The sequence below is a fragment of the Pinus tabuliformis genome, chromosome 6, assembly GCF_031772625.1.
Source record: "Pinus tabuliformis cultivar Carrire ecotype Pingquan chromosome 6, CPIR1, whole genome shotgun sequence".
Taxonomy (NCBI): domain Eukaryota; kingdom Viridiplantae; phylum Streptophyta; class Pinopsida; order Pinales; family Pinaceae; genus Pinus; species Pinus tabuliformis.
The window spans coordinates 1,471,863,826-1,471,888,717 of NC_142292.1; the positions used below are offsets into that span (position 1 = coordinate 1,471,863,826).

General features: G+C 34.9%; 1 protein-coding gene, 1 long non-coding RNA gene and 1 pseudogene across 3 annotated transcripts; 2 read left to right on the top strand and 1 right to left on the bottom strand.

Annotated features, from left to right (window-relative positions):
• Positions 1-7,294: 7,294 nt before the first annotated feature.
• LOC149264196 (uncharacterized) lies at positions 7,295-9,044 on the bottom strand. The gene is made up of 5 exons (XM_089397191.1): positions 8,280-9,044; positions 8,012-8,182; positions 7,931-7,970; positions 7,698-7,839; positions 7,295-7,604 (listed from the first exon to the last, which is right to left on the bottom strand). The coding sequence occupies exons 1-5, from the start codon at positions 8,961-8,963 to the stop codon at positions 7,295-7,297; spliced, it is 1,347 nt and encodes a 448-aa protein (XP_089253317.1). The 5' UTR covers positions 8,964-9,044.
• A 1,476-nt stretch (positions 9,045-10,520) lies between these two features.
• On the top strand, positions 10,521-10,985 carry LOC149264197 (E3 ubiquitin-protein ligase UPL3 pseudogene; annotated as a pseudogene). Its single transcript, XR_016253018.1, has 2 exons — positions 10,521-10,688; positions 10,821-10,985. The product of XR_016253018.1 is annotated as an E3 ubiquitin-protein ligase UPL3 pseudogene (transcript).
• A 2,825-nt stretch (positions 10,986-13,810) lies between these two features.
• On the top strand, positions 13,811-14,677 carry LOC149264198 (uncharacterized). The gene is made up of 3 exons (XR_016250053.1): positions 13,811-13,896; positions 14,027-14,078; positions 14,610-14,677. It is a non-coding gene; the product is annotated as an uncharacterized LOC149264198 (long non-coding RNA).
• The last annotated feature ends 10,215 nt before the right edge of the window (positions 14,678-24,892 follow it).

Genomic DNA, 24,892 nt, shown 5'->3' on the forward strand with positions numbered 1-24,892 from the left:
TTAATTCAATAAAACTCATCCAAACATTTATTACCAAAAGAAACCAAAAACATTCAACATATTTTTAATCCAGCTAAATTTATGCTAAAATGTATTTAGTTTGTATTGCAATTCAGTCTATATTAAATTTTATGAGCGATGCGTCTACTTTTAACATCCCTTACCGTTAACTAAATAAGCTCAAAGCTAAAGTAGCCGTCATACCATTAATGGTCAACTATTTAGTGGCATGCAAAATACCGATGAAGTTGCATTCACTCTAATTTAATAGAGCAATGCACAGAAGGAGGGTGTAGTGGACAACCTGGACAGTGTATTAAAGTGTAGTTGACTCAAAGTTCCGTACGAGAAGAACAACAAAAATATTATAAACGAAGTTTCCATGGTAAATTAAATTGTAGTTTCTATGGCTATTGTTATTTGTTGAGTAAAGTTGTAAAAGTCATTCTATGTATATTTAAATTTTATATATAGATTTATGGTCAACTATTTCAATAGATTAATTAGTTGTAAATGCCACCCTACATATTTTTACAATTAAACTTTATATATATAGTAAACCAATATGAGAATTGCTTCATTAACAGTGAAGTTGCATGCACGATGCGACTTCTAGGATTACAGTGAAGTTTATTGCTTATATAATATTAAAAGTGAACCGATCCAGATTGATTATTCATTCTAATTGCCACCAGAAGATATCATTTGTAAAACTGAATCACAGAAATTTATGATCTCATTTGTAAAACAGAAGTGGGCAAGAAAGAACATAAAAATTGATTACATTGACGATTCAACGAAGTGTCATGATTATTTTAATTAGCGTTTCGGAAACATTCAAGAGGGCTGCAAAACACTCCATTTTATGTGCTGCTAAATCTGTGTCCGTGGAACACCACGATCCACCAATTATATACTTGTACAACAAACGTGATATGTCATTGTAAAATGTTACATGATTGATTAATATATGGATGATCAAATATTATAATGAAAAGATATGAAATCTCATGGTATAACAAATTAATAAAAACATCATATACATATGTACTAATAAAAATTGAAGTTATATGAATATTGTTATAAGATAGATGTAGATTTTTTTAGTAAATAACGGATTTAAAATATCATAATAATTTCACTGTCATAGGTCGATGTTTCTAAATAAATAAATAGATACTCAGACATCATATATTAATGGCCACCACTCATAGGTCGATATTTCTAAATAAATAAATGGATACTCGGACATCATATATTAATGACCACCACTCTAAATACGATTTTTTTCAACAACAATATTTACAATAACAAAAAATAGAAAAAATAGTATCTTGGTGCATTTGTAAAATAAAGAAACACTAAGAAGATATACATTTCATGCACCAATGTGATTCTCCTTCAATGCACCGGTACATCATTACCTTTGACCCACTGACACGTTAGATTACATAACAACACTAGTACTACAAGATTTATTTTTCTTGCCCCATTTCCTTTTATAAAAAGTACAACACTAGGGATTTTTCGAACACATAAGAACCATACATTATACATTTGAAGCATGGTGTTGTCTATACAACTCATCGACACTAATGCATTGTTACGCATACCTACCCATTGGGTTCGAGAAGATAAAAACACTAGGGCTGCAAGATTCTTTTGGTTTCCCTGGTGCCCTTCTTGAAAAGTACTTCCTGTGGTTCTTTTTAAGACATAAGCAGTGGGGCAGTATACATCTATTTATCTAATTTTTTCTAATTTTTTCTCTATGTTACTCTATCTCTCTCTACCTCTCAACCTCTCAAATTCTATGACCCTCCCTCCCTCCTTCTACCTCCCCTTCTCTCCCTTTTCACTCTTCTCTCTAAAATAATAAGATACATACTATATAATTGGAATATGCAAAACATCAAATCTACAATAAAAATGTTTATAGAAATATTTAGCATAAGCTAAATAATTACTAAATCTTAATTACTAAATCTTAATAACAATTACATCAATTTGACATTTATTTTATAATAGACCTTACTTTTAAAAAAATATATAGATATTAACTATTTACAAATTAATGGTAATATTAAATACTCACCCAAAAAAACAAAGAGGAAAAAAACTTTAACTTGTGCAAGTCTTAATCTATATATAGAAAACGTAACCTAGATATATAGAGCACTTTCTTTCTTTAATACACTTTGCTCATATGGCACATTACTTATAGAATTTGGCTCTTTCTTATAAAGAAACTAATAATATAAAAATAATATTAGTTAAATAATCATTAAATCTTAATAAAATTATATGATATTTAATATATAATAAAAATGATGTACCAAAAATTTATATTATATTACAATAAAATTATAATATAAGTTATAATGAAGTTATAATAATTATATAACAACATAATGATAAAACGTGATTAAATTATTTCTAAAATATGATTATGCATTAAATTATAGATAAATTAATTTTTTAAGACAACGAAAAGGCATGACCGTGTACATAAATGGTCACTACCTAAATCAATTAAATGGGTTGACGCATCCACTAATAGAGCTTCACATAAACACACAACATGTGTTAAAAAACATTAGGATGTCTAAAAATATTTATACTCAACATCCCATAGAAAGCAATCATGTGTAAGAAAACCACCAAGTCGGTGTCTACTCACTAAAAGAGGCTACTTTCTAAAAGAATAATGTTTATTATCATTATCTCTATTTTTAGTTTATTTTTTTCACTGGGCTGAAGATCGAAAAACTTTTAAATTTATTATCTTTATTTTTATCTTTAAATTTATTAGTTTATTTTGTTCAATAAGCTACAAGATTGTATGATTAATAGTTATTAAATAAATATATGAAAAAATTTATGGTAATGTTGATTCATATTTATTAAATAAAAATAAAAAGTAATTAAAAAAATTATTTGATTACTATTTTAATTTTAAGAAATATAAATAAATATAAATTCAATTTAACCAATAACCAAAAGATGAAGCAAAAATATGTGGCTTTTTCTTATTCATAAGTTGTTTGCTCACTAATAGGGATAATAACTCGCAATTGCATTTGAACCTTTATCCAAAAAAAAGCTTTCACATACAAAGCAGCTTCTGTATTCATTTTTGGCCAACGTGCTCATTTCTTTTAATCCATTTGGTTCCGAAAACAATACATAAAGCACACTGAAGTTCTCTTTTATATATATATTCACTCCCGAAAAAAAAAACCATTTGACACAAGAAATCTTAGGAAGGAAATAGAAACAAAAAATCCAAATTATTCTTATTTTTCAAAGTATAAAAAGTTATTAATAAAATCTAAAATTGAAACACAAATATTATAAAAGAAATAGAAACTCAGAATATATAGTCACAGTGATTTTTTTCATTAGAAAAGAAATATAAATTCAGGCTACAAAATTACATTCATTTTAAACAAGTTTTCGAATATTATGAAAGAGATAAAATCTTTCTCAAATACATGTACAACCTCATTTTTTAGTAGCTATTAAACATCATGAAAGAAATGCAAACTTATTCTACTGACTATTTTTTAAATTCAAATTGGACTTCCCATGTCAACGCATACATAAAAATATGAACTGTGGTCATCCAAACAAGACCAGAGAAACCATATAAAAAACACACAATTTAGACATTTCATACCAACAATGGTATACAAATACCATCCAAGGTCATCCGAACAAGACCAAAGAAACCAAATTTGAAAACTACAATTTCTAACTTCCCTGATAAAAGCATACATACAAATATGATCCAATGTCTTTCGAACCAAATTCAAATAATACAATTCTTATAAAAAATTCAAATAATACAATTCTTATAAATTTAAAACATACTGAAACTACAATAATAATACAATTCTTATAAATTTAAAACATATTGAACCTACAATTCTTACAATTCCAACTGAACCTATGATCTGTTATCGGTTACCCGTGCCCTGTTCTGCAATTTAAAACATACTGAACCTACAATTATTACAATACCAACTGAACCTATGATCCTTAGCAACCCCATGTCTTGCAACCTCGAGCCACTTCTTGGACCACGTGCTTCACCATCTCTGCTTCATATCTGAAATGAGAAGAGGCAGAAACTAACAAAAAATAAGAGCGGCAAAGATTGAGTTATCCACCAATATAACGTATTTATAAAAACTAAAAATCTAAAACAGAGGCAAAAACCGATCAATAAATAAGAGCAGGGAAGACTGAGTTACCCACTTGTTTAACCCGTTGAAATCCTCTAAAAACGACCATGCCTCTTGGTAGAGAGGCAGAGTTAAGATGGATCTATTAATCACTCTCTTTAAATAAGATATATTCCATATGCATATCATGAGTTGCTATAAACCTGTGGCTCAAAAACCATTAGTAATTTGACCAAGTCAAATATGTCTTAATTGCCCAACAAAAATTAATAAAATTAATATCTTTAAAATTTATTTTTTTATGTTAGTTTGAAATTCTAAATTGATATCCTTAAATTTTAATTTGAAATTATTTTTATTTTATTTTGAATTAATAAAAATATTTAAAAAACATTAAAACAATAAAAAATTATTAAAATAACAAATTACATTGATGCTTGAAACTGAATTAAGAAAATAAAATCCTATAGTCACAACCCAACCCATAATTGTAAGAAATTGAGAGTAATATTGAATAATGGATAATAATATATCTACATCAATAGTAGAAGATTAGAATGAGTTAAATCACTTAAATCAATTGCCTTGAGCCAAATCCTGAGAACATCGATCCAAACAGAAATGTCTTGATAATTGAAACTTTTGACAAGAGTTCATCTAGTTTAGTAAACAAATCCAAAAATGCAGTTGTGTAGTTAATCGCTACAATGGAATCACATGATATTCCACATGAATCTGCATAGAGAAATCACAATTGCAAGTTAACGCTGTGATTGCAAGTGCATCATAACTCAACCATAGGCGATCCTACAATTGATGAGATGACCCTGCCTGCTCGTGGCTATCAGATATTGGCAACCTCTGGGCTGCAAATTCCCACTCATGTGGATGAGTTGTGGCTACCATTTCCCTTCCCACGGATTTAATAGCGAGTGGAAGCCCTCCACAGTTGGAGCACACAAACTTTGTTGTTTTCTCATCTATATTTTTTGAAAGGTTTCCATTGTTATATGGAAAAGGAGAAGAGCAAATAGCTCCTAGTGGTCCTCTTCTACCAAATCCAAGTTTCAATTGTTATATGGAAAAGGATAAGAGCAAATAGCTCCTACTGGTCCTCTTCTACCAAATCCCCCATTCATATTACAGATGTCTCTGCAACTCCAATTTCTAACAAGACTCTGCAATTTCTTGAACTTACAACAAGTCTGGAGTTCAATTGGTGGGTTAGTAGTAGCAAACCCAATTCCTCCATCAACTAGAAACCACCTCTACAAATGTCATCCAAAAATAAAGCAAACCTCTGAGTCTGCAATCTCTAACTCAACCACAACATTCATCACCCTCATTCTATCTAATTCTATCTTTGTAAGTGTGGTTATTTGCATACACAATTTATTTATAAGATTTGTAAAAGATGGATTATTGGAAACAGTGAGCCAAAGCAATAGTCATCTCTGAAGAGATTTCTCACCTCTGGACTGTTGAACACTGTCTTGAGGAGGAGGGTTTTTCCTGCTCCACCCTTGCCAACCACCCCAATGCGAAAAAGGGACCTACCCTCTTCCTCTGCTTCCACCACAAATATCTCTAATACTGCAAAGGCATCCTCTTGTCCGAGTATGAGGGGTCCAACTATGAGGGTCTCTTCGATGAAAAGGCCCTTTGTGTTTGGAGAAATGGGTTGCATGGAGGTAGATGTAGAGGAATTGGCTGAAGGTTGAACACTCTCCCTGAGCGTGGACTGAATCATGGAAATCGAAAAGGATGAATAGCAAATAGCTGCCAATTGTCCTCTTCTACCAAATCCCCCATTCTTATTACAGATGTCTCTGCATCTCTAATTTTTGACAGGGCTCTGCAATTTCTTGAACTTACAACAAGTTTGGAGTTGGAGTGGTGGGTTAGCAGCAGCAAACCCAATTCCTATGTCAATTGGGAACCATCTCTCCAAACGTCATCCAAAAATAAAGCAAACCTCTGAGTCTACAATCTCTGACTCAACCACATCTTTGCATATTCATCACCTTCATTTCTATCTAAGTCTTTCTTTGTAAGCATGGCTATTTGCAACCGCATCTTTGCATATTCATCACCTTCATTTCTATCTAAGTCTCTCTTTGTAAGCATGGCTATTTGCATACATAGTTCATTTCTAAGATTTGTAAAAGATGGATTATTGGAAACAATGAGCCAAAGCAACAAGTCATCTCTGAAGAGATTTCTCACCTTTGGACTGTTGAAGACTCTCTTGAGGAGGATTTTTTTGCCTGTTCCACCCTTGCCAACCACCCCAATGCAAAAAAGAGAGCTCTTGCAGTCTTCATCTGATTCAGGGACTCTTGTTGTCTTCTTGCAATGCGTTGAACAAATGTGAAAAAAGACTACCACGCTATACGCAAGAGCCTCCGTATCAATTTTTTTCCTATAGCTTATCACTATACCAAATTATAACTAAAAATACCGAATTTTAATTTGATCACGGTACCCAATTATAACTGAAAATACCTGATTTTAATTTGATGGTAGCCGTTATTTGTTAACATCAAAATCAACGTCCCATACCTGACATGATAAGAACTTCATTTCACGAAGGAACGTCTTACGGCGTAATAAACTAATTTGAAACGACATTTTTGTCTTCTTTATCTTCTATGGTTTTTTTTTAATTAGTCCCTGCCATCTGGCATTCGGCAGGGACTATTGTAATCGATCCGGTGCGAGATAGCATTAGTTTCACGTTTTATCACTGTGTTATACGCTGCTTATTACAAAGTTTTCAAACGCTCGATTAACGCGCTGTGCCGGATAACCAAAGTTTTATTTCAAACTTAGCTTTTTCCATCTTATTTGGCCTCTTCCCGAGGCGGAAGAGGCCCGACCATAGATTAAATTGGGTTTACACGCCTGCTGTATTCTCTCTAACCGTCAACCGGTTGTTTTAATGTTAACATTAATTCGTGATCTCATAGATATACAGAAAATAAAACAAGTGCCATGGTTATGCATGGGGATACAAGTGGCAAACTAATATCGAAACTGTTCTGTTCATCTTCGTCCGTGGCCACAGCTATGAAGCCCATCCAGTTGGCGTGAGTACTCCACAGCTTCTACACAGATCCTTGCGATGATACTTGCAGATAACAGGCCTGGGCAAACTCTCTGTATCTGATGATCTCCTTTCGCAGTATGCCGTCCATGGGATCAAGCAGCCCTTCCCAGTTGTTGGCGCCTTGGATTTCCTTCCATATGTCTTCCAGATTCCTCTTGGGCTTCGACGCCTTGGACATCTTTGGCTCCTTCTTCTCTTCGATGTCAACTGCGTGGAGCGTGGTCGTCAGTGACTCCATTCCCGCATTTCTGATGGGCAGCGCCCTTCTTTTCATGTCTGTCAGGTCACGATGCCAATGAGTCGGGTTCCTGAAACAATTGAGCGGATGGTGATGATGAGAAATTAGGAAAATTTGTATTGGGCTTATTGAAGGGGCGCAACGAGTTTAATTCCAGGCGTACCTTGGATTCTGCTCTCGCATGGCCTGGCAGGTCGTGAGGCCCTCAAATGTCTGGTTCGCGAAAACGTCGGTTGCGGGGCTTCGAACCTGCGACCTGTTGTATCGGATCCATGACAAACTGTAAGTTCTCAAATCCCCATTCCCTGCACAACAGAATTATCACATTGAATTTCAAATCCAAAAACCATAATCGAATCTTTACTACTATTTAATTGAAAATATAATGGGTCTTACCTGGAATCAGTACTGTTGGCACTGTTGGTCGAGCTGCTGTCTAGTTTATTCTGCAAGCAAAGCTTATTGGACATGGAAGGCCTTTGCTATAGCAAGGTCTCGTAGGCTGCGAAGGTTTTGGGAACGACGAACCAGATATTCCCGAAAGCAGGTCTGAATGATCACAGCAGCATCCTGGGGAGACAACTCCTTCTGCTTCCCCTTACAACTGAGTTGACCAGTTGCTGCAGCTCTCCTTTTGGCCAACACACCCTGCCATGTTACACACAAATAGTTGTCAGCAAAAGAAGACCAAGAACAAGTAATATGTTTGACAACATTTTCAACATAAGTTTCATCTTTGTCTTGCCTGGATTTTCTTACACGCCTCATCATCATCTGAGTGGCTGCTGCTGCTACTGCTGCTCCCACCGCCTTCTTCAAGTGGAATGACGATCTTAGCATCTGAAGACTTGTTATCATTGATAACAATATATTTTTCAACTCGAATGGTTTTGAACTCCCCCTGCTGCGCTCCAGGAATTGTTATTGTGATGGGATCGGTGACTTTATTCTTAGATTCTTCCCATTTGTATGAAATCTTGCCCTTCACACCATTATCCCCCTTCCATTCTTGCTTTAAGGACTTCTTCACAGTACATGCACATGGCAGTGGCTTTGCTTTTTCAGGTTTAGTTTCCTTCTTGGCCTTCAAATCCTTGAGCTTTTCCACACTCATCTCCATCGTTGTCATTCGATCAGCCAGGTCCTTCACGAATTCATCCCTGCGGAACTGAGCTTTCTCTACTATTCTTTGAACAGCGAATGAATCCCCACGTCCTCCTGTGGTCTGTCGAAACCTACGAATGGTTTTGTGAGAAGGAGTTGTCTCCATCTCCATTGCTATACGATTTGTGCAGGCAAAGGTGAAGGGCTCCTTCTCTATGGCCTTCTTCACATTCGAATTGAAATCGCAGAGCCATTTCTTTCTGATGGCAAAGAAATCATCCTCCAATGGAAAAGGATTCCACTCTAGGTCTAGGTCTGCAACCATCGATTTTTCAAATATGCGTTTGTGGGTTTCTTCAATCCAGGAAGAGGATGGACTTGAGTAGTAGTATTCCACCCAGCTACAGTGCCCGGGTTTCAGGTTTCAATCTCCCTTATCACAGCTGTTAACCTGATGCGACCTTAGGTGGCCTACTGTATAGCTTGCATGTGTTATGCTAGGGAGATAGGTGTTAGGCACATGGCCGTCATGTAGGGCCCACAAGGTGGATAAAAGTTTCGACTTTCATTTTTATTTTTATTGACATCGGTTGATTTTCTTATTTTTATTTAAATTTGAAATTTGATGTTGCATTTTCGTTTCTTAGTTGAGAGCTTACTTTTGTTGGCATGTTATGAATCTGTGAAGGGGCGGACAAGCGGAGGAGGATCCGGCCATAATATTGAGATACATGTAAGTATATTTTCTTGCTGTGAAAGTCATTTGGTATTTATTTGTTCTTCATCAAATCCTTGAGGGTCAAATTTGCCAGGTTGGGTTAAAATTCCTGTATTAAATTCTGTCATTTCGTTGATTATGTTTTGCTGCATGTTCGTTTGATGGGTTTCTGCTGCTGTGCCCATTCGGGTTAATTTCCAGCTTAAATTTGTATTGGGCTTATTGAATTTGGGTATTTTGAAAAGTCATTTTAGATTTTTACCTGTTTTCATTGTAGTCTTTGCTTCCATGAATGCTGTAAATGCGTTTGACTGATAGGCTTATGATGATTTTGGAAATTGAGCAACTTGTTGAGCTATTTGTGCGTGGCTTTGGGGCAGAGGGGGAGTGGGGTGGTGTGAGTTTTCTATTGTCAAATTTGCTTGTTTTCAGGGTTTGCTAAGGGGGATTGTAAGAGGGATGATGACATAATACCTTCACTCTAATTGCAACTAAATTTTGCTTCAGGTTTAATTTTAGGCCGCCCTGCACAGTTTTGGTGGGGGCAGATTCTTTTATGGAAACACGAAGCCGAAAGCAAGCGGAGGCCATAGCGCAAAGGCCATCCTCTGCCTAGTCATCCAGGGCCAACAAACGAGCTCGTCTTCCCTCTGCGTTTGCATCTGCTGCCTCGATTCCACCGCGTTCTCGCTTGCCGATCAGGCCACTTTCTGGTTCTACTATAGCGAGCTTGCGCCCTGAATTGGCTAGCGTGGATTTGGAAATGGAGTCCTCTGGTTCAGCCTCAAAGAGAGAACATGATGACAAAGGGATTGAAAAGGCTAACGAGAGGGAAAGAGGAGGGGGAATTAGTAATAATGATTCTGATGAAGATCATGAAGATGAAGGTGTTAGCAGTCTTCAGCACAATATCACTACTGCAAGCAGTGCACTAGAGGGCCTTTTACGTAAACTGGGGGCCATGCGAGATGATCTTTTGCCTGGGTCTATGCCCTTTTCACAGCAGAGCAGCAGATTAAGAAGAATTTTGTCAGGATTGAGGGCCGACGCTGAGATTGGTCATCAACTGACGCTCTCAGCCAGCTTTGTGAAATTTTATCCATTTCCACTAAGGATTCTTTGAGCAGTTTCTCAGTGGATTCATTTGTGCCAGTGCTAGTAACATTACTTAACCATGAGAGCAGTCCAGAAATAATGCTTCTGGCTGCCAGAGCTTTAACTCATCTTTGCGATGTTCTTCCCCAGGCCTGTGTCTCGGTTGTGCATTATGGTGTTGTTCCTTCTTTCTGCGATCGGTTGCTGACCATTGAGTATATGGATTTGGCAGAGCAAGTATGTGCTACGTATTGCATATGTGTAAATTATTCATGCAATTTGAAAGAAATGCTTATTTCAGTTCTACCCAAAATGATTTCCCAGTTGTTTGACTGTTTTCACCAAAATCTATGAATCCCTGTGGTGCAGTCTTTAGAAGCACTTGAGAAGATATCTCATGAGCACCCCATTGCATGCCTTCGTGCTGGTGCTCTAATGGCAGTGCTATCTTATCTGGAATTTTTCTCCAGTGGTGCTCAAGTACAGTCGCAAAAGTTGTATTTTATTAGCTTTTGTTTATATAGGAAAATTTAATCTTATGTTTGAGTCTGCTCTTGGAATGCACTAGAGGGTAGCATTGTCCACTGCTGCAAACATTTGCAAGAAGATTCCATCTGATGCAGCGGAATTTGTAATGGATGCTGTGCCAATATTGACAAATCTTCTTCAATTTCATGACTCAAAGGTAATCTATTTTTTGCATATTCTCCTTTCATATTTAACGTAGGAGTGCGTTTATAAAGATGGCATAGCGTTAAATTTATATTTGTTTGTGTTCTGTGTTCAATTTTTATTGATCCTTTGAATGTTTACCTTGAAGTACATTTCCTCCTCTGGCCAATGATAAATATTTGTTACGCAGGTGGTCGAACATGCATGTATTTGTTTGACTCGGATTGTAGAATCTTTTGCCTCTTCTTCTGAGAAATTAGATGAACTCTTTTATCATGGCTTGGTTACACAAGCAGCAAGACTTATATCTGTCGGTACTTCTGGAAGTGGCCAGTCATATCTTAGTACATCCACATATACGATATCAACATAAGTGACTTATTTGTTAAAAAAATTGGAAGGTTCTGTTATAACTTATTGCATGGTCTCATATTATCAATTGGCTTGCAGGGTTTGATTAGGATTCTATCTAAATTTGCTGGTGGATCTGCTTTAGCTGCCAAGGCACTTCTTGATCTCAATATAAGCGGCATTGTTAGAGATATTCTCACTGGTTCTAGCCTGGTGCCAGGCATGTCAGGTTCCCTTGCTCTGGACAGACCCACTGATCAGGTACTTAAAATATTATCCTTCATCTGACTGTTATTCCTGCTGTGTTAAAAAGTTGAGACACATATTGACTATCCGATCTGAAACCACACGTGAATAGATTTTGCTTGAATGGTACTAGACAAATAAAATAAAATAGACATTTATCTGTATTGGAGAGTCAGGGAGTTTCATTTAGAATATTCCCATTATTGTTTTTCAAATTCTATGTTATTTCGACTTTTTAACATCATGTGAAGTTTGTTACCTGTCATAAAGGTCGGATTCACATCAAGGAAGTTCAGTTTGTTGCATGGCCTTGTTTCTCATGTGACTACAATGGGGCCTTTGATTTTGCTACATTCATCAAGCTGAATTTAGTCCATTGTAGTACAAGAAAAATACTGATGGGATTGTCCAGTGACTACAGTAGTTTTCCAGTTTTAAGGACTCTATGACACTTTTAAAGAATTATTATCGCATTAAACTTTATTTTAACTTTTCATATTTGTCAAGATAAATTTTCAATACTTAAGGGTCTCTTTTGAGTTTCAGGTAATTTTTGAAACTTCTGAAAGAATAAGGTTGTTTTCAATTGTAACTCTTCATTTCTTTTATAATGGTGAACAAAACAAGGAGATATGGAAATTATGATCATGGGATTGCTCAATGTTCTTGTGTATCTTGTTGTATATTAATAGTAAATCCATAGATACCTGCATCCTGGTAGATTGCTCGAGCAAGCTGCAGCCTTTGCTTTTGTCCACCACTCAAATTGATGCCTCTTTCACCAATCTCTGTTTGATCCCCATGAGAAAACAATTCTAGGTCTTTCTTCAGAACACATGCTTCAAGTACACCTTCATACCTGGTTTTATTCATCTTGTTCCTGAATAAGATGTTATCTTCAATTTTCCCACTTTGAATCCATGGAGACTGTGGAACATAAGCTATGGTACCGCTGACCTTCACAGTGCCTGCCCTGTTCAACCCTTCTCAGCTCTTGGAGCCTACGTAGATATATGGTTTCCCAAGCTGCTGGGCTGCAAAATACCATTGTCTCTGGGCCAATGACTCAATCATCTTTGCACCAAAGAAAACAGAGGCCAGCACATAGCCTTCATAGGAAAAATGCTCTGTTCCTCCCAAGTACTCTACGAACAAGTTTATCAGATATGGACCTATATATGTTGCACAGCTAAATATGGCTGCAAACAAAGAATTGATTATCATTCCCTTCCAAACAGATGACAGAATGGCCTTTAGCATTGATGGGTTCTGTATATTTGTCTCGACCTTTTGACAGCACCAGTTGGTTTCAAGTCCTCGATATGACTCTTCAGCAGTATCCTTGCCTGCAACATTTGGTACGTCATCAACCTCTAAAGTCTTCTTGTATCCCATGGCAAACAAGGGGTTGAGCCAATGGAATTTCATCAGGCTCCAAACATTGGCTCTGGAATATGGAGTCAACTGATTAATATGGCATATCTCATGTTGAGGATTAAATCTGGCAGATCTGTATGTACATCTGAATCCAATTCCTAGTAACTTGCCTTTTAGGCTTTTCTTTCTTATGGGGCTGTCATATTTGCTACAATCTCTGGTTGCTTTAGGCCTACTTAAATCATTTAGATGACTGTGTGGATGTACATATGATTTTCTAGCACAAAATTTGATTAAACTTTTATGGGTACAATTATCATTGTTTTTTTTTGTGTGATTAGATGAAAGAAAACATTGAAAGCTAGTCCCTGAGCAAGAGTTTTTTTTTAGCATGTGGCTAAGCTCCTGAATATGGTTGTGGGCAGTATTTACTTTCATCATCGATGGACAAGACAGTGAGATTGTGGGACATGCCAAGCAAGAGTTGTCTAAGAGTCTTTTCACACAATGACTATGGTAAGCTTACTTTTTTCTAGGTAAATATTTGTAACGTTGGTTTGATATGTGTTTAAATACACACTTCCATTTGCTGCCATAGTTTGTAGTGTGTTAGCTTCAAGATAGTTTGTATTGCTGGTATCTTACAAAGTTAACTAGGATGTCAATCACTGCCAATTTTCCAAAATACTTGATTTATATCAAGCATGAACACTTTTGGAGTATTCCTGACCGCCAAGTTGTTGACTGGACTGATCTGCATGAAATGGTTACTGCCGCATGCTACACCCCTGATGGCCAGGTCTGTTCACATTTTCCTCCATCTGTCCAGCAGAGTGCTGAAATTGAGTTTAGTACATTTTCAATTATGTGAGGAGGTTGTGGATGGACTTTGAATGTATTTTAATGTTACATTTTGGTTGTGGAATCAGGGAGCACTTGTTGGTACACATAAGGGAAGTTGCCACCTATATAATACATCAGGTATGCCATTTCTACAAAAGATTTAATACTATATTGGTTTCTCTGCAATTTAGTGGTTCATAGTCCTTCTTCCATGTAGGAAACATGTAGATGGCTAAGAAGGTTTATTTTTATAGAACTCTAGAGTCTAAAAAGAAGGTTTGTATTTTAGTACGACTTTAAAATTTTCTTTCAACATTAGCCTTCTCGTTTACTTACTCGTATTAGTAGCAGTTCTATGAAGAAATATTTCAATTTTTGCGACACATAACTGACATCTGATTCAAAAATGATATTGAGCGAAAGGGCTGGGTCTATCTAGTAATAAAAATTGTTCTTTACGATTCTCTTTTTTATAAATATATTCTTATAACAATATGGAGGGTTGTTGTTTGTTAACTTACCCTTGTATTCAGTTAGTGTATTTGATATAACAAATAGTTGTGTTTTATATTTAAATACTGCCTTGCACATGGATACATTTAACAATTGTTTCTATTTCACCCTTTTCAAATCATATTTTAACTCTTGAGCTACTGATGCAAGCTGCAGGGTAAAGGGACCATTGTAGGAAAAACAGGAAACACTCAATCCCATACTGAATTGTTCTTAATGATAGGTACTTCCCACTCTAGGTTGACAATAGACATTTTGTTTTTTTGAAATAATACATCTTATGTTATCCAGAAAGAAATATCATATGTATAAAAGGATAATAAAAATTAACTTACTACAAATAGATTTGCAACAAGGTCAGTATAAGTAGATGCAAAGCGACATTTTACATCTTTGACCAACAAGTACTCCGTGGATCTAGTTTTAGGCAGCTAGTTATTTGCAAGTCAACTTTTGAAATGAATAAACAGTACTTGTTTGACCCTAAAAAATAGACTTACATTGAAACTTCCTAATGGATTACAATTTCTGAAATGCTAGAAGCCATGGAGGTGACTGAATTTTATGAAGGCACTTCCTAGCAACCTGAATTATTGTAGTGGTTGAGAGGCCTATGACCTTAACTTTCTTCTATTTTATTGTGCAGAGGGGGGCTGCACTCCTTGGATCTAGTTTAAGGCAGCTAGCTTTTAGCAATTCAACTTTTGAAATGAATAAACAATACCTGTTTAACCCTAAAAAAATAGACTTACATTGAACTGAGCTACTTAGGAAAAAATTACATTGTAGTTATGGCTAATGTTTTCTTTTTCTCTCGAATTATTCTAAGTGAGACCTTGTCCATTATAACTTCTTCTCCATCGCTCTCATTTTAAAGAAACAGGTTGGTTCCCTTTTGAGGATTTCAAACCTATATCTTGTTGCAATACTATATATAAGATCTTAGCTAAGGTCATGGTTCCTTGTTTAGAGCCCATCCTTAAATCCTCCACTTTGTCCCAGGCAGATCGTCTATCTAAGAAGTGCTGGAGTAAACTATGTAAAGAAGCACTGGAGCTCTCAGCTGGTACTTTTAGTATATGCGAAATTGTTGATGGCACTTCCATGGAATCAACAGACATCAGGGTATAGAGTCTTCGGTAGAATCTTTCGTTTGCAATGTTGAAAACAGAAGAGATTTTCGTTCTTTGTGGCTATCAGTGGACAGCCAGATGGATTTTTGTTTTCGTTTATGTTGTATTCCGATTTAGGCAAGGCAAACAGAAAATTTCTGCGAGACCATATTGAACTAAACCCATTGAATACACCAATCTCTACAGGTATGACAACCGTGTTGTGTGGAGTCCAGCTGGCAATTTGTTTGGTAAGAAGTTACATGTTGAAAGCTGTTGCACAAGCATTGTGTCTTTTCCAGCTTTACATTGTTTTTGCACATGCAGTTCAATTGATTTGTGTTACTTTTATTATCCCTTGATGTCAACAGGGGTTGCCTATTCAAAGCACATAGTGCATACTTACACCTATAATGGTGGTGGAGATGTACGACAGCACTTGGAGGTATTTGATCAATAATTTTACTTTTCTTTCCCAGAGTAATAGCATACGCATACTTAACATACGAGCTATACAGCTATGATAAAGACTAGGTTTCTGACAGTTTGTATCCCTAAGTTCAGCTGATGTACTCTGCCTTCGTTTTGTAATCTTGGCTCTTGTCTTCACAGACTCAAAGGGGCACCTAATTTCGCAATACTACTGCCGCCACATCCATCATTCCATATGCCATTTGCTCCCGATGTCAGATCGATCACCTAATTGCACCGATCGCTCACTTAACGTAAGGTCTTCGTTTTATGCCCATCATTAAATACTGGCCTGCTCCAATCTGATCTTCAAGATTTCTGCACCTAGATATTGACATAGATTTCCTATCCGACCCAATCTACCACCAAGATTGCCCGACGTCAGATACATCACCTAATTTCGCATTTACTTCTGCCGCCACATACATCATTCCATATGCCATTTTCTCCCCATGTCATATCGACCACTTAATTGCACTGATTGCTCACTTAACATAAGCTTTTCGTTTTATGCCGACCATTAAATTCTGCCCTGCTCCATCCGAGCCTCAAGTATTTTAGCTCCATTCACACTTAAAACCACCTTACAAACACGTTGAACTTTTGTATAAATTGGCCTCTTCTGCACCTGGATATTCACATACACCTCCCCGCTTCACATAACATGGAATCCATTAGCATAAGCCAACTTACTGAACTCACAGCATTGTTTCTCTTAGCACTTATTCTCATGACTCTTCTGATTATTGACATCGTAAAAGTCGAAAGAAAAAGAAAAAAGAAACCAAAAAAACAATAACATCTCTTTTGCATCATCTTACGCATTGTCTTATTTCCCCGCTTCCTTCTCTGTTACAGGTGTACGACGGATGCTTCAAATATGCATTCGGGTCCGCCATCGTGCTGCAACTCGCATTTTTATGCTTCTATCGTCTCTGCTCGCCTGCGGCACTAATGTCCTAATTGTTAGCATTCGTGCTTGTCTTGTATTCTTCACATGTCTTATTTCCCCGCTTCCTTATCTGTTACAAGTGTACGACGGATGCTTCAAATATGCATTTGGGTCCGCCATGGTGCTGCAACTCACATTTTTTATGCTTCTATCGTCTCTACTCGACTGCGGCACTAATTTCCTAATTCTTAGCATTCGTGCTTGTCTTGTATTCTCATGTCACTATTTCTATTGCAGTTGTGTCATTTTGGGCTAGCAACATAAACTGGTGTATCTTGAATCGTGTTTATGTATTACTGAAACTTGTTCATGTGACTATATATATTGCAATTGTGTGATTTATGTATTACTGAAACTGGTGAACTAGTCTACTCTCTCTTTCTGAGAACTACTTCAAATCTGCGAGGAGTAACTTACTCCACTATATCTCCTGCTATAGCATGAAGAGTTTCTTACTGGGGAGAAATCTTGTAAATAGTGAAATTAGTTTCCTGTAGTTGTCCAGGGTAATGAATTGTCTTATTATGATTTCTAATTGTCAAATGTTAGCAAGTTTAAATTAAATTGAAACGAGCCTATTTGCAGGAATACATTTCTTCTGCCTTGCAAACATGCCTTTTTATCCTCAGATTGTCTTTTCTTTCCTGTTTAAAACTTCTGGTATACAGAAGCTGCATTTTGCTCTTAGCTCTTGCTAGCACTTCTTAAAGAAGCCTAAAGAAATGTTAGGCTTGAGATTTCCGGGAAGAAAACCTGGTTGAAAGCCAAGATGCTTATTTGCGTTCAAACATCAACTCTGAATCTCCTGATCTAGTTCGGAAACTGTCGGCATATAGTGCTGCTATACGAATTCAAAGGCGGCTAGATAGAACTATGTGCAGGGACTAGCTGCTTCGCAGCCATCCTTGTTTAACTACAGGGCGCACTAACTTGTCCCGAGAGGCCATTCCCCATTAGCATTCTTTTAAGTTGTGATTTGCTTTAAAATCCCAGTGAATGTTAAGAGTTTATATATGCATATATGCTGTTAGGTATTAGACGAAGTGACATGAGATTTAAAGTGATAGAAATTATTAAAATTGTTAAATGTGAAATGGTATATCTTTTATACATCGAAAAATACTTTTTTATAGAATGGACGAGGAAAAAAAATGGGAGGGAGTGTTAAGGGTGGCTAGGTTTTTATTTGTTATTAATTAATTTATTTTTCTGTTTATTTATTTTTTTCTGTGTGCAGCGGTTTGTTTTGTTTAGCATTTATTATTTATTATATTTTTATGATTGTTTCCTATTTATTATTACATTATTTAATTGGTGTTGGTGTATTTAGAGTATTTTACATTTTCATTTTTATAACATAGTTTAACATTTGCTTATGTTTAGTCAGGGTGTTTTTTCATTTTTATAATATACTTTAACATGTTGCTTATGTTTAGTTCTTGGTGTTTTTTTTGTTACTCTTTTCACAAAATTGAAGTCTTCTCTGTTTTTGGTTTAATATGTTGTTTGTGTTTAGTCGTGGTGTGTTTTTGGTTGGTGGTATGAAAAAATTGTGGTTGATTTTGTTTTTTTTAATATTTTTTTGTGGTGAATTACTTTGCATATGTGTAAAAATGTTCTTGGAAGGCTTCTGGGATGTATTTTATGGCTTCACTGCAATGGTTTTTTAATTTGGTTATTTTTTTCGCAAGTGGGGTTCAGCCTAATAGCATAACTTCTCTCTTACAATTATTGGAGTTGCTTTGTTGTAATGGTGAGGCGAGCCTAACTTCTTTCTTACAATTATTGGAGTTGCTTTGTTGCATTGGTGAAGTGAGTTGAGTTTTTGAGATGCTTTATTGCATTGGTGAGGTTGGTTGAGTTTTTCTTTTCTTTTTCCTCATCTTATTTGGTTTGACATCCTAGGGTTTCAATATTTTAGATTTGTTATAGTTTTTTTTTCTTCATGGTTTACTATTGTGTTCTCTAATTTTGGATCCTATTATTCCAACTTAAATATTTTGTTAACTCGTAAATCACTCTCCTCTAAATGGGTTGCGGTGTTTGGGTATTGGCTTGAATGCATCACTCCTCTATAAAAATTTGGGTGATGCTTTAGTGGGGCTTGAGGTTTTTTTGTGTTTTGTACATTTGTGTCTTAGCTATATGCACTTTAGTGTTTTGATTAAGTTGTTCGTAGCCTCCTTTTCAATTATAAGGTTACTCAAATACATTTAAATTGTAACATAATTAGTTCTTTTTCAAATAAAAAAACCTATAAATTCCCAAAAAATAATGTTAACAATTTTAAAATATATATATTTTAAAGGAGAAAGACAACGCTTATAAATTTTCTATCCTTACAATTAATTAATTTAAATTTTAATTCATTATTAGCTTTGATGAAATACAAAATTCAAAAATTTATATTTACATATCTATATTTTCAAATTTAAATTTATTATTAACTTTGATGAAATATAAAACCCAAAATAATAATAATAATCATTGTTGTAAACTCTCAATTAATATATTTTAATCACTCACAAAATTAATTATAATAATATTAAAAAAAAATAGTATTTATACATAACCAAATTTAGAACCAATGTCGTTCTCGCATCTTTATTCATATAAATATATTACAAAATATGAAAAACTCAATACTGGTGTGTGTGTATATATATATATATATATATATATATATATATATATATATATATATATTTGCAACGGGTCTAGACTAACATATTATGTGAAGCCCTCATTTTTATTTTTATTTTTTTTGCAACGGGTCTAGACTAACATATTATGTGAAGCCCTCTGTAGCATGGACACCACTTAAGAAAATTTAATTCCGCAAAAAATAATTGTCATCTTCAACCCCTCTCTATAAACATTTATATTCTAAACATATTCCATATATCAATGTATACTCTCAATATATTATACATATAGATAGTGTATGGTTTACAATTTTTTTATTATTATATCTTATTTACTTTAAATGATAATAAATAAAAAAATTATAATTTATAATTCATAGTTTATTAAATATTTATATCTTCATAATAATTTATATATATAACATTGTTGTTAAATTTTTATCTTTGTTATAATTATTTTTAATTATATTTAAAATCACTCATAACAAAATAAATATCACTCCAACTCATAATTATATATTTATCATAATAACTTATACTTTTAATTATAACTCTCTCTCTATATATAATCTTATCTTATGAATTTCATACCATTATGAGTAAGAAAAATAAATATAACAAAAAAATATAATTATATATTTATTATAATAATTTATACTTTTAATTATCTATCTATATCCATTTTAACGTCAGATTGACCGAGCTATAAGAGAGATCAAATTTCTTTAGATGCAAATCTCCTTTAGAGTGAAAAGTGATTTGATCCCTCTCGACGCTTGGTAGTCTAAAGTTAAGGATCTAGGTTAGTTTAATTTCCCCCTTTAAAAAAGCTACATTCCACATGAATACCATAGGTTATCGATTATGAATATTGTGTTATAACAACATATTTTTCTCGAAGTATTTGAGAGAGTACGAGAGCCAGGAAACCAACAAGCAAGCCAACCTCTCATTCTCTTAAACTGTACCTTTTTGTAATTCTTTACAATAGCCCTTTTGTGTATTTCAGAGGTTAGAGGTATGTCTCCTTGATAAACTAGGGTGAACGGGAGCTACTCTTTCCTCCATCGCCTCCACTCACATCTTATAAATTCACTTCCAATAAGTATCTCACATATTCGTACAATTAATGGCTCATTAACCTCAACATAAATTTCAAGGTTAGTTTCAAGGCTTTCCAAGAAAGAAAACTCCACCATGCTTTGGGATCTGAAAGGATGTCCTCTCCTTCAATTCGCAATTAAATTGAATTTTTAAAGATGCATTGTATGAGTGAGATGTGGTTTCTATTCCCACATTAGCATTACAATCACATTGCAAAAATTGGGATAAATAAAATTATTATCACATAAAATAAATTGTTTTCAAAAGAGATCCAAAGCTTTCTTCAATTTTCTAGAGAGGATGATTTAAGGGATTTGATACAACATTATATCTTAGCACAATATGTCATAAAAAAGAACATGTATAAATAGATATATTTAACCAAGTGATTGAAGGAACATTGAGAGTGAATCTGATAGATAACTCATCCAAGTCAAAAGATTACCTCTATTTGGTTGAATATTTTTATAATAATGGATACCAAGCTTCATTGAGGATGAATCCACTTGAAGATTTATATGGAAAAAATGCAATAATCCAATGATTTGGGATAACCTAATAGACATTGTAGTACATGAGACAAATTTTCTCAAAGAGATGGAATAGTTTATGGAAAAAATTATCCAAAACTAAAATGAAGCTTATGATAGATAAAAGAGTTATGCACATAAATCCATATATCTAGAAGATTTAAAATGGGAAAGCATGTACTATTGAAAGTGAATACAAAGAGAAGCTCATTGAAGTTAGATGCATTCACTAAGCATGTAGCTGGATTTTGTGGTCCACTTGAAATATTAAATCAGATATCATCAACTCCATACATGTTTGCATTTGTTTCTTCCGTAAAAGTGCATAATATATTTCATGTGTCTTTGTTGAAAAAGTATGTGCACAATTTAACCATTTAATTTATTAGATTTTGATTCATGTGAAGATATAAGGATATTTGTGGGTATAGCTAGTGAGTAGATTAGACATGAAGGTCATTGTGTTCTAAGACAAATTCGTAAAATAAGTAATGTTCTAGTGGAGATGATATATCCATGGAGAAGGGAAATGCAAGTTTGAAGATGCTAAAAGAAACATACCCACATTTATTTGTTGAATTTTGCATATAAATTTTAAATATGTACACACATAAATGGTGTTAAACATTAATGATATCGCTAAAATGAAGAGGAGGGTAATGTAATTCTCTTTTTTTGAATCCTAGTTTAATAATATATGTTTTTACATGAAAAAAATTATATGAGACCCCAACTATGTAACAGGTTTGAATATTATTGTTGAAATACATCATCAATTGTAGATATATAAGTATAAGTCTATTGGGGACAATGATTCCATGAGAGTGTGTGGTGTATAGAGAGCCTAGACCATTTTATTTATATTGCGTTATACACATCATTGAAATTAAGAGAAAAAGGGTGGTTATGTGAGCTTCTTTGGGTGGCCATCTGGCATTATGAGTACATGAATATCTAATCTAACCCTTTGGTTGTAGGACGGTTCATTCCCCATTTTTTCATATTTTTCAAATGTTTTCATTTCCAGGACATAAAGAGATTTATATTGAAAGGAGTTGTTGTTAGAGGTTGTGTATTAGTAGTTGTGACATTTTAGAATTAGAAGATGTTTGAGTGTATGAATGAAATGGTATTTCTTATGAAACTATCCTTGGTTAAGATTATTTTGTGCTTCTGACATTGAGATTTATTGACTAGTAGCATTAGAGCCCTAAAGGGAAATGGAATAGCTTGAGGGACTACACTGTAAATAAGGGGATTCATTTCATTGGGTTGGGCAGGATAGAAGGGAAATAGACTTTTAATTTTAGATTAATTTGATTACTATGTATTTGTGTGAGGATAACTAGATTTATATCTAGTTAAATGTGAATAACAAATTTTTCCTAGTAACTCATACTATAGAAATTAATAGAAATTTGCTACTACTGATGAAATCAAACTGAAATCAAGAGATTACAAATTTCCTCTACAATTCTGCGAAATGGAAATCATAATCTAGAAACACATGCAATGACATGCAACCATTAAAATCACAAGAACATAATGGATTTATAGGGGAACCGAACTAGGAAAAACCCCACCATTTCTTTTCACTAATCATAGGAGAATGAGAAAATATTGCAATGTCTTGCTTTGATCGTGAAGTAGACCTTGCATTATAAACATGTTCTCTTGATAATTGTCCTTCTCTGGCCAGCACTTAGCCGACTCAAGCCTTAGCCAAGCTCCTATTTCTTTGCACAATCCTAGAGGAATTATGATCATAAATAATAGGAAAATTCCCTATTTCCTTGGACAAATCTAATGAAAATTGATCACTTGCTCAGTGAAAAAGCACTGTACATTCAACAATATACAATTTTAAATGAAATGACTAGGCCTATTTTATCCACTCAACTAAGAAATTCAAATTCCATGCATAACTAGGTCTATTTTTATCTGATTGACTAGTTAACTGAAAGACTAGGGAATTAACAATAGTCATAACTACTCAACTGACCTTCAACTAACTCAACTGGTGACTAGAGCTTAATTAACTGAGCTCAACTAACAATAACTCGACCAGATTTCTAGAACTTAGCAATCAACTCATGCACAAGTGTACTTCTAGCGTACAAACTTGAATTTATTGACTTAACTAGTACACAAGGCCATGTCACTCTAGCTAATTGCAATCCAAGTCATCCTACTAATGTGGAAAATCATGTTTTTCCATTTGAATAAGGCACTAGTCAAATGAATCCTTTTCTTGCTACAATTTCAACAATCCCTCTTAGCATGAAAAGGGTTCTACACAACCCCAATCCTACTCCTATAAGAATATACTATAACAAGACTCCCTCTCACTATTTTTGTTTACACTGCAACAACTGCAACTTAGAAGTATCCAAAATACTAAATCAATTGTGTCCCTGGGCTGCAACTGTCTCCTGAGCATCTAGTTATTAATAGTCTTTGCATTGTCTACTGGGAAATGTGTGTTGTTGTTGAGCCTCCTACTCTTTTGTTAAAACTTCTCTATCCTCCTAAGTAACTGACTACTCCAACTGACCCTAATCCTCCCACTACTGAATACTGTAGGCCCTTACATAAAGGGTAATGGTCCATGAGAGGAGTATACTGAAACTTATACTGCCCTCCTATGGACCCTGCCCAAATATTTATAACTCTGGGACTAAGCCTCTACATCACCCCACCTCACTCTTGAAGATATAGTTGTATGCACGGAAAAATCTACCTGTAATTTGTAGATATTTTTCACTCTAACTCCAATCCGTTTCACTTGCCTAGTAGAAACATGCTTCAGAAAATATTTGCAGTCACTAAACACAACATCATAACCTCTTTCCTCCAATATAGCTACAAAAATCAAAATTTTCTTCAGCCCAGGCACATACATTACATTTTGCAAGCGAAGATGAGAGCCAGACTCCCTCTTAAATATGACAGTTCCCTTTCTTTTGGTATTGTACCTCCCATCATCCCGAAGTTCTATGTGCATCTAGAGATCCTTCTTCTCTAGGCTATTGAAGAAATATTTGTATATTTTCATATGGAACTAGGAACATGAATCTAGATACCACACACTCCCCATTATAGTGTTGGTGATGCATTTTAGGTGCATTTTATATTATTTCCATGACTAGTACAATGCACAAAGCAGGGGATTAGAGGAGGGGTGGGAGCTCCCCCTTCGTTGCATTGGGGGGGTGGTAGGCCCCCTCTTCAGGGTCCAGGGCAACGCCTCGGGAATTTTCTTTTTGGACCTTATATTAAGTTGGTGGACCTACCTATGGTTTTGTGCATGGATTTAATACATGTTTTGGGCATGATGGTTTTCTTCCCATGGTATTTTGTAGATCCGGTCAAGGGAACTATGGTTATGTTCTAATTCAGGGTTAATGGATTGGGGTTTACTTCGACATGTGTATATATGTATTGTAACATTGAAAGGAATAATGAAAAATCAAACTGGTAGTCCCGGTTTTGGGATCCAGGGGAAAATATTTGTGTATTTGTTTTTTGTTTCTTGCCATTATATATTTTCGGTTTTTTAAGAATTCATTTGTAGGTAATTTATGTACAAGGTTAAAACCTACATTTGGTATCAGAGTTGTTTCGA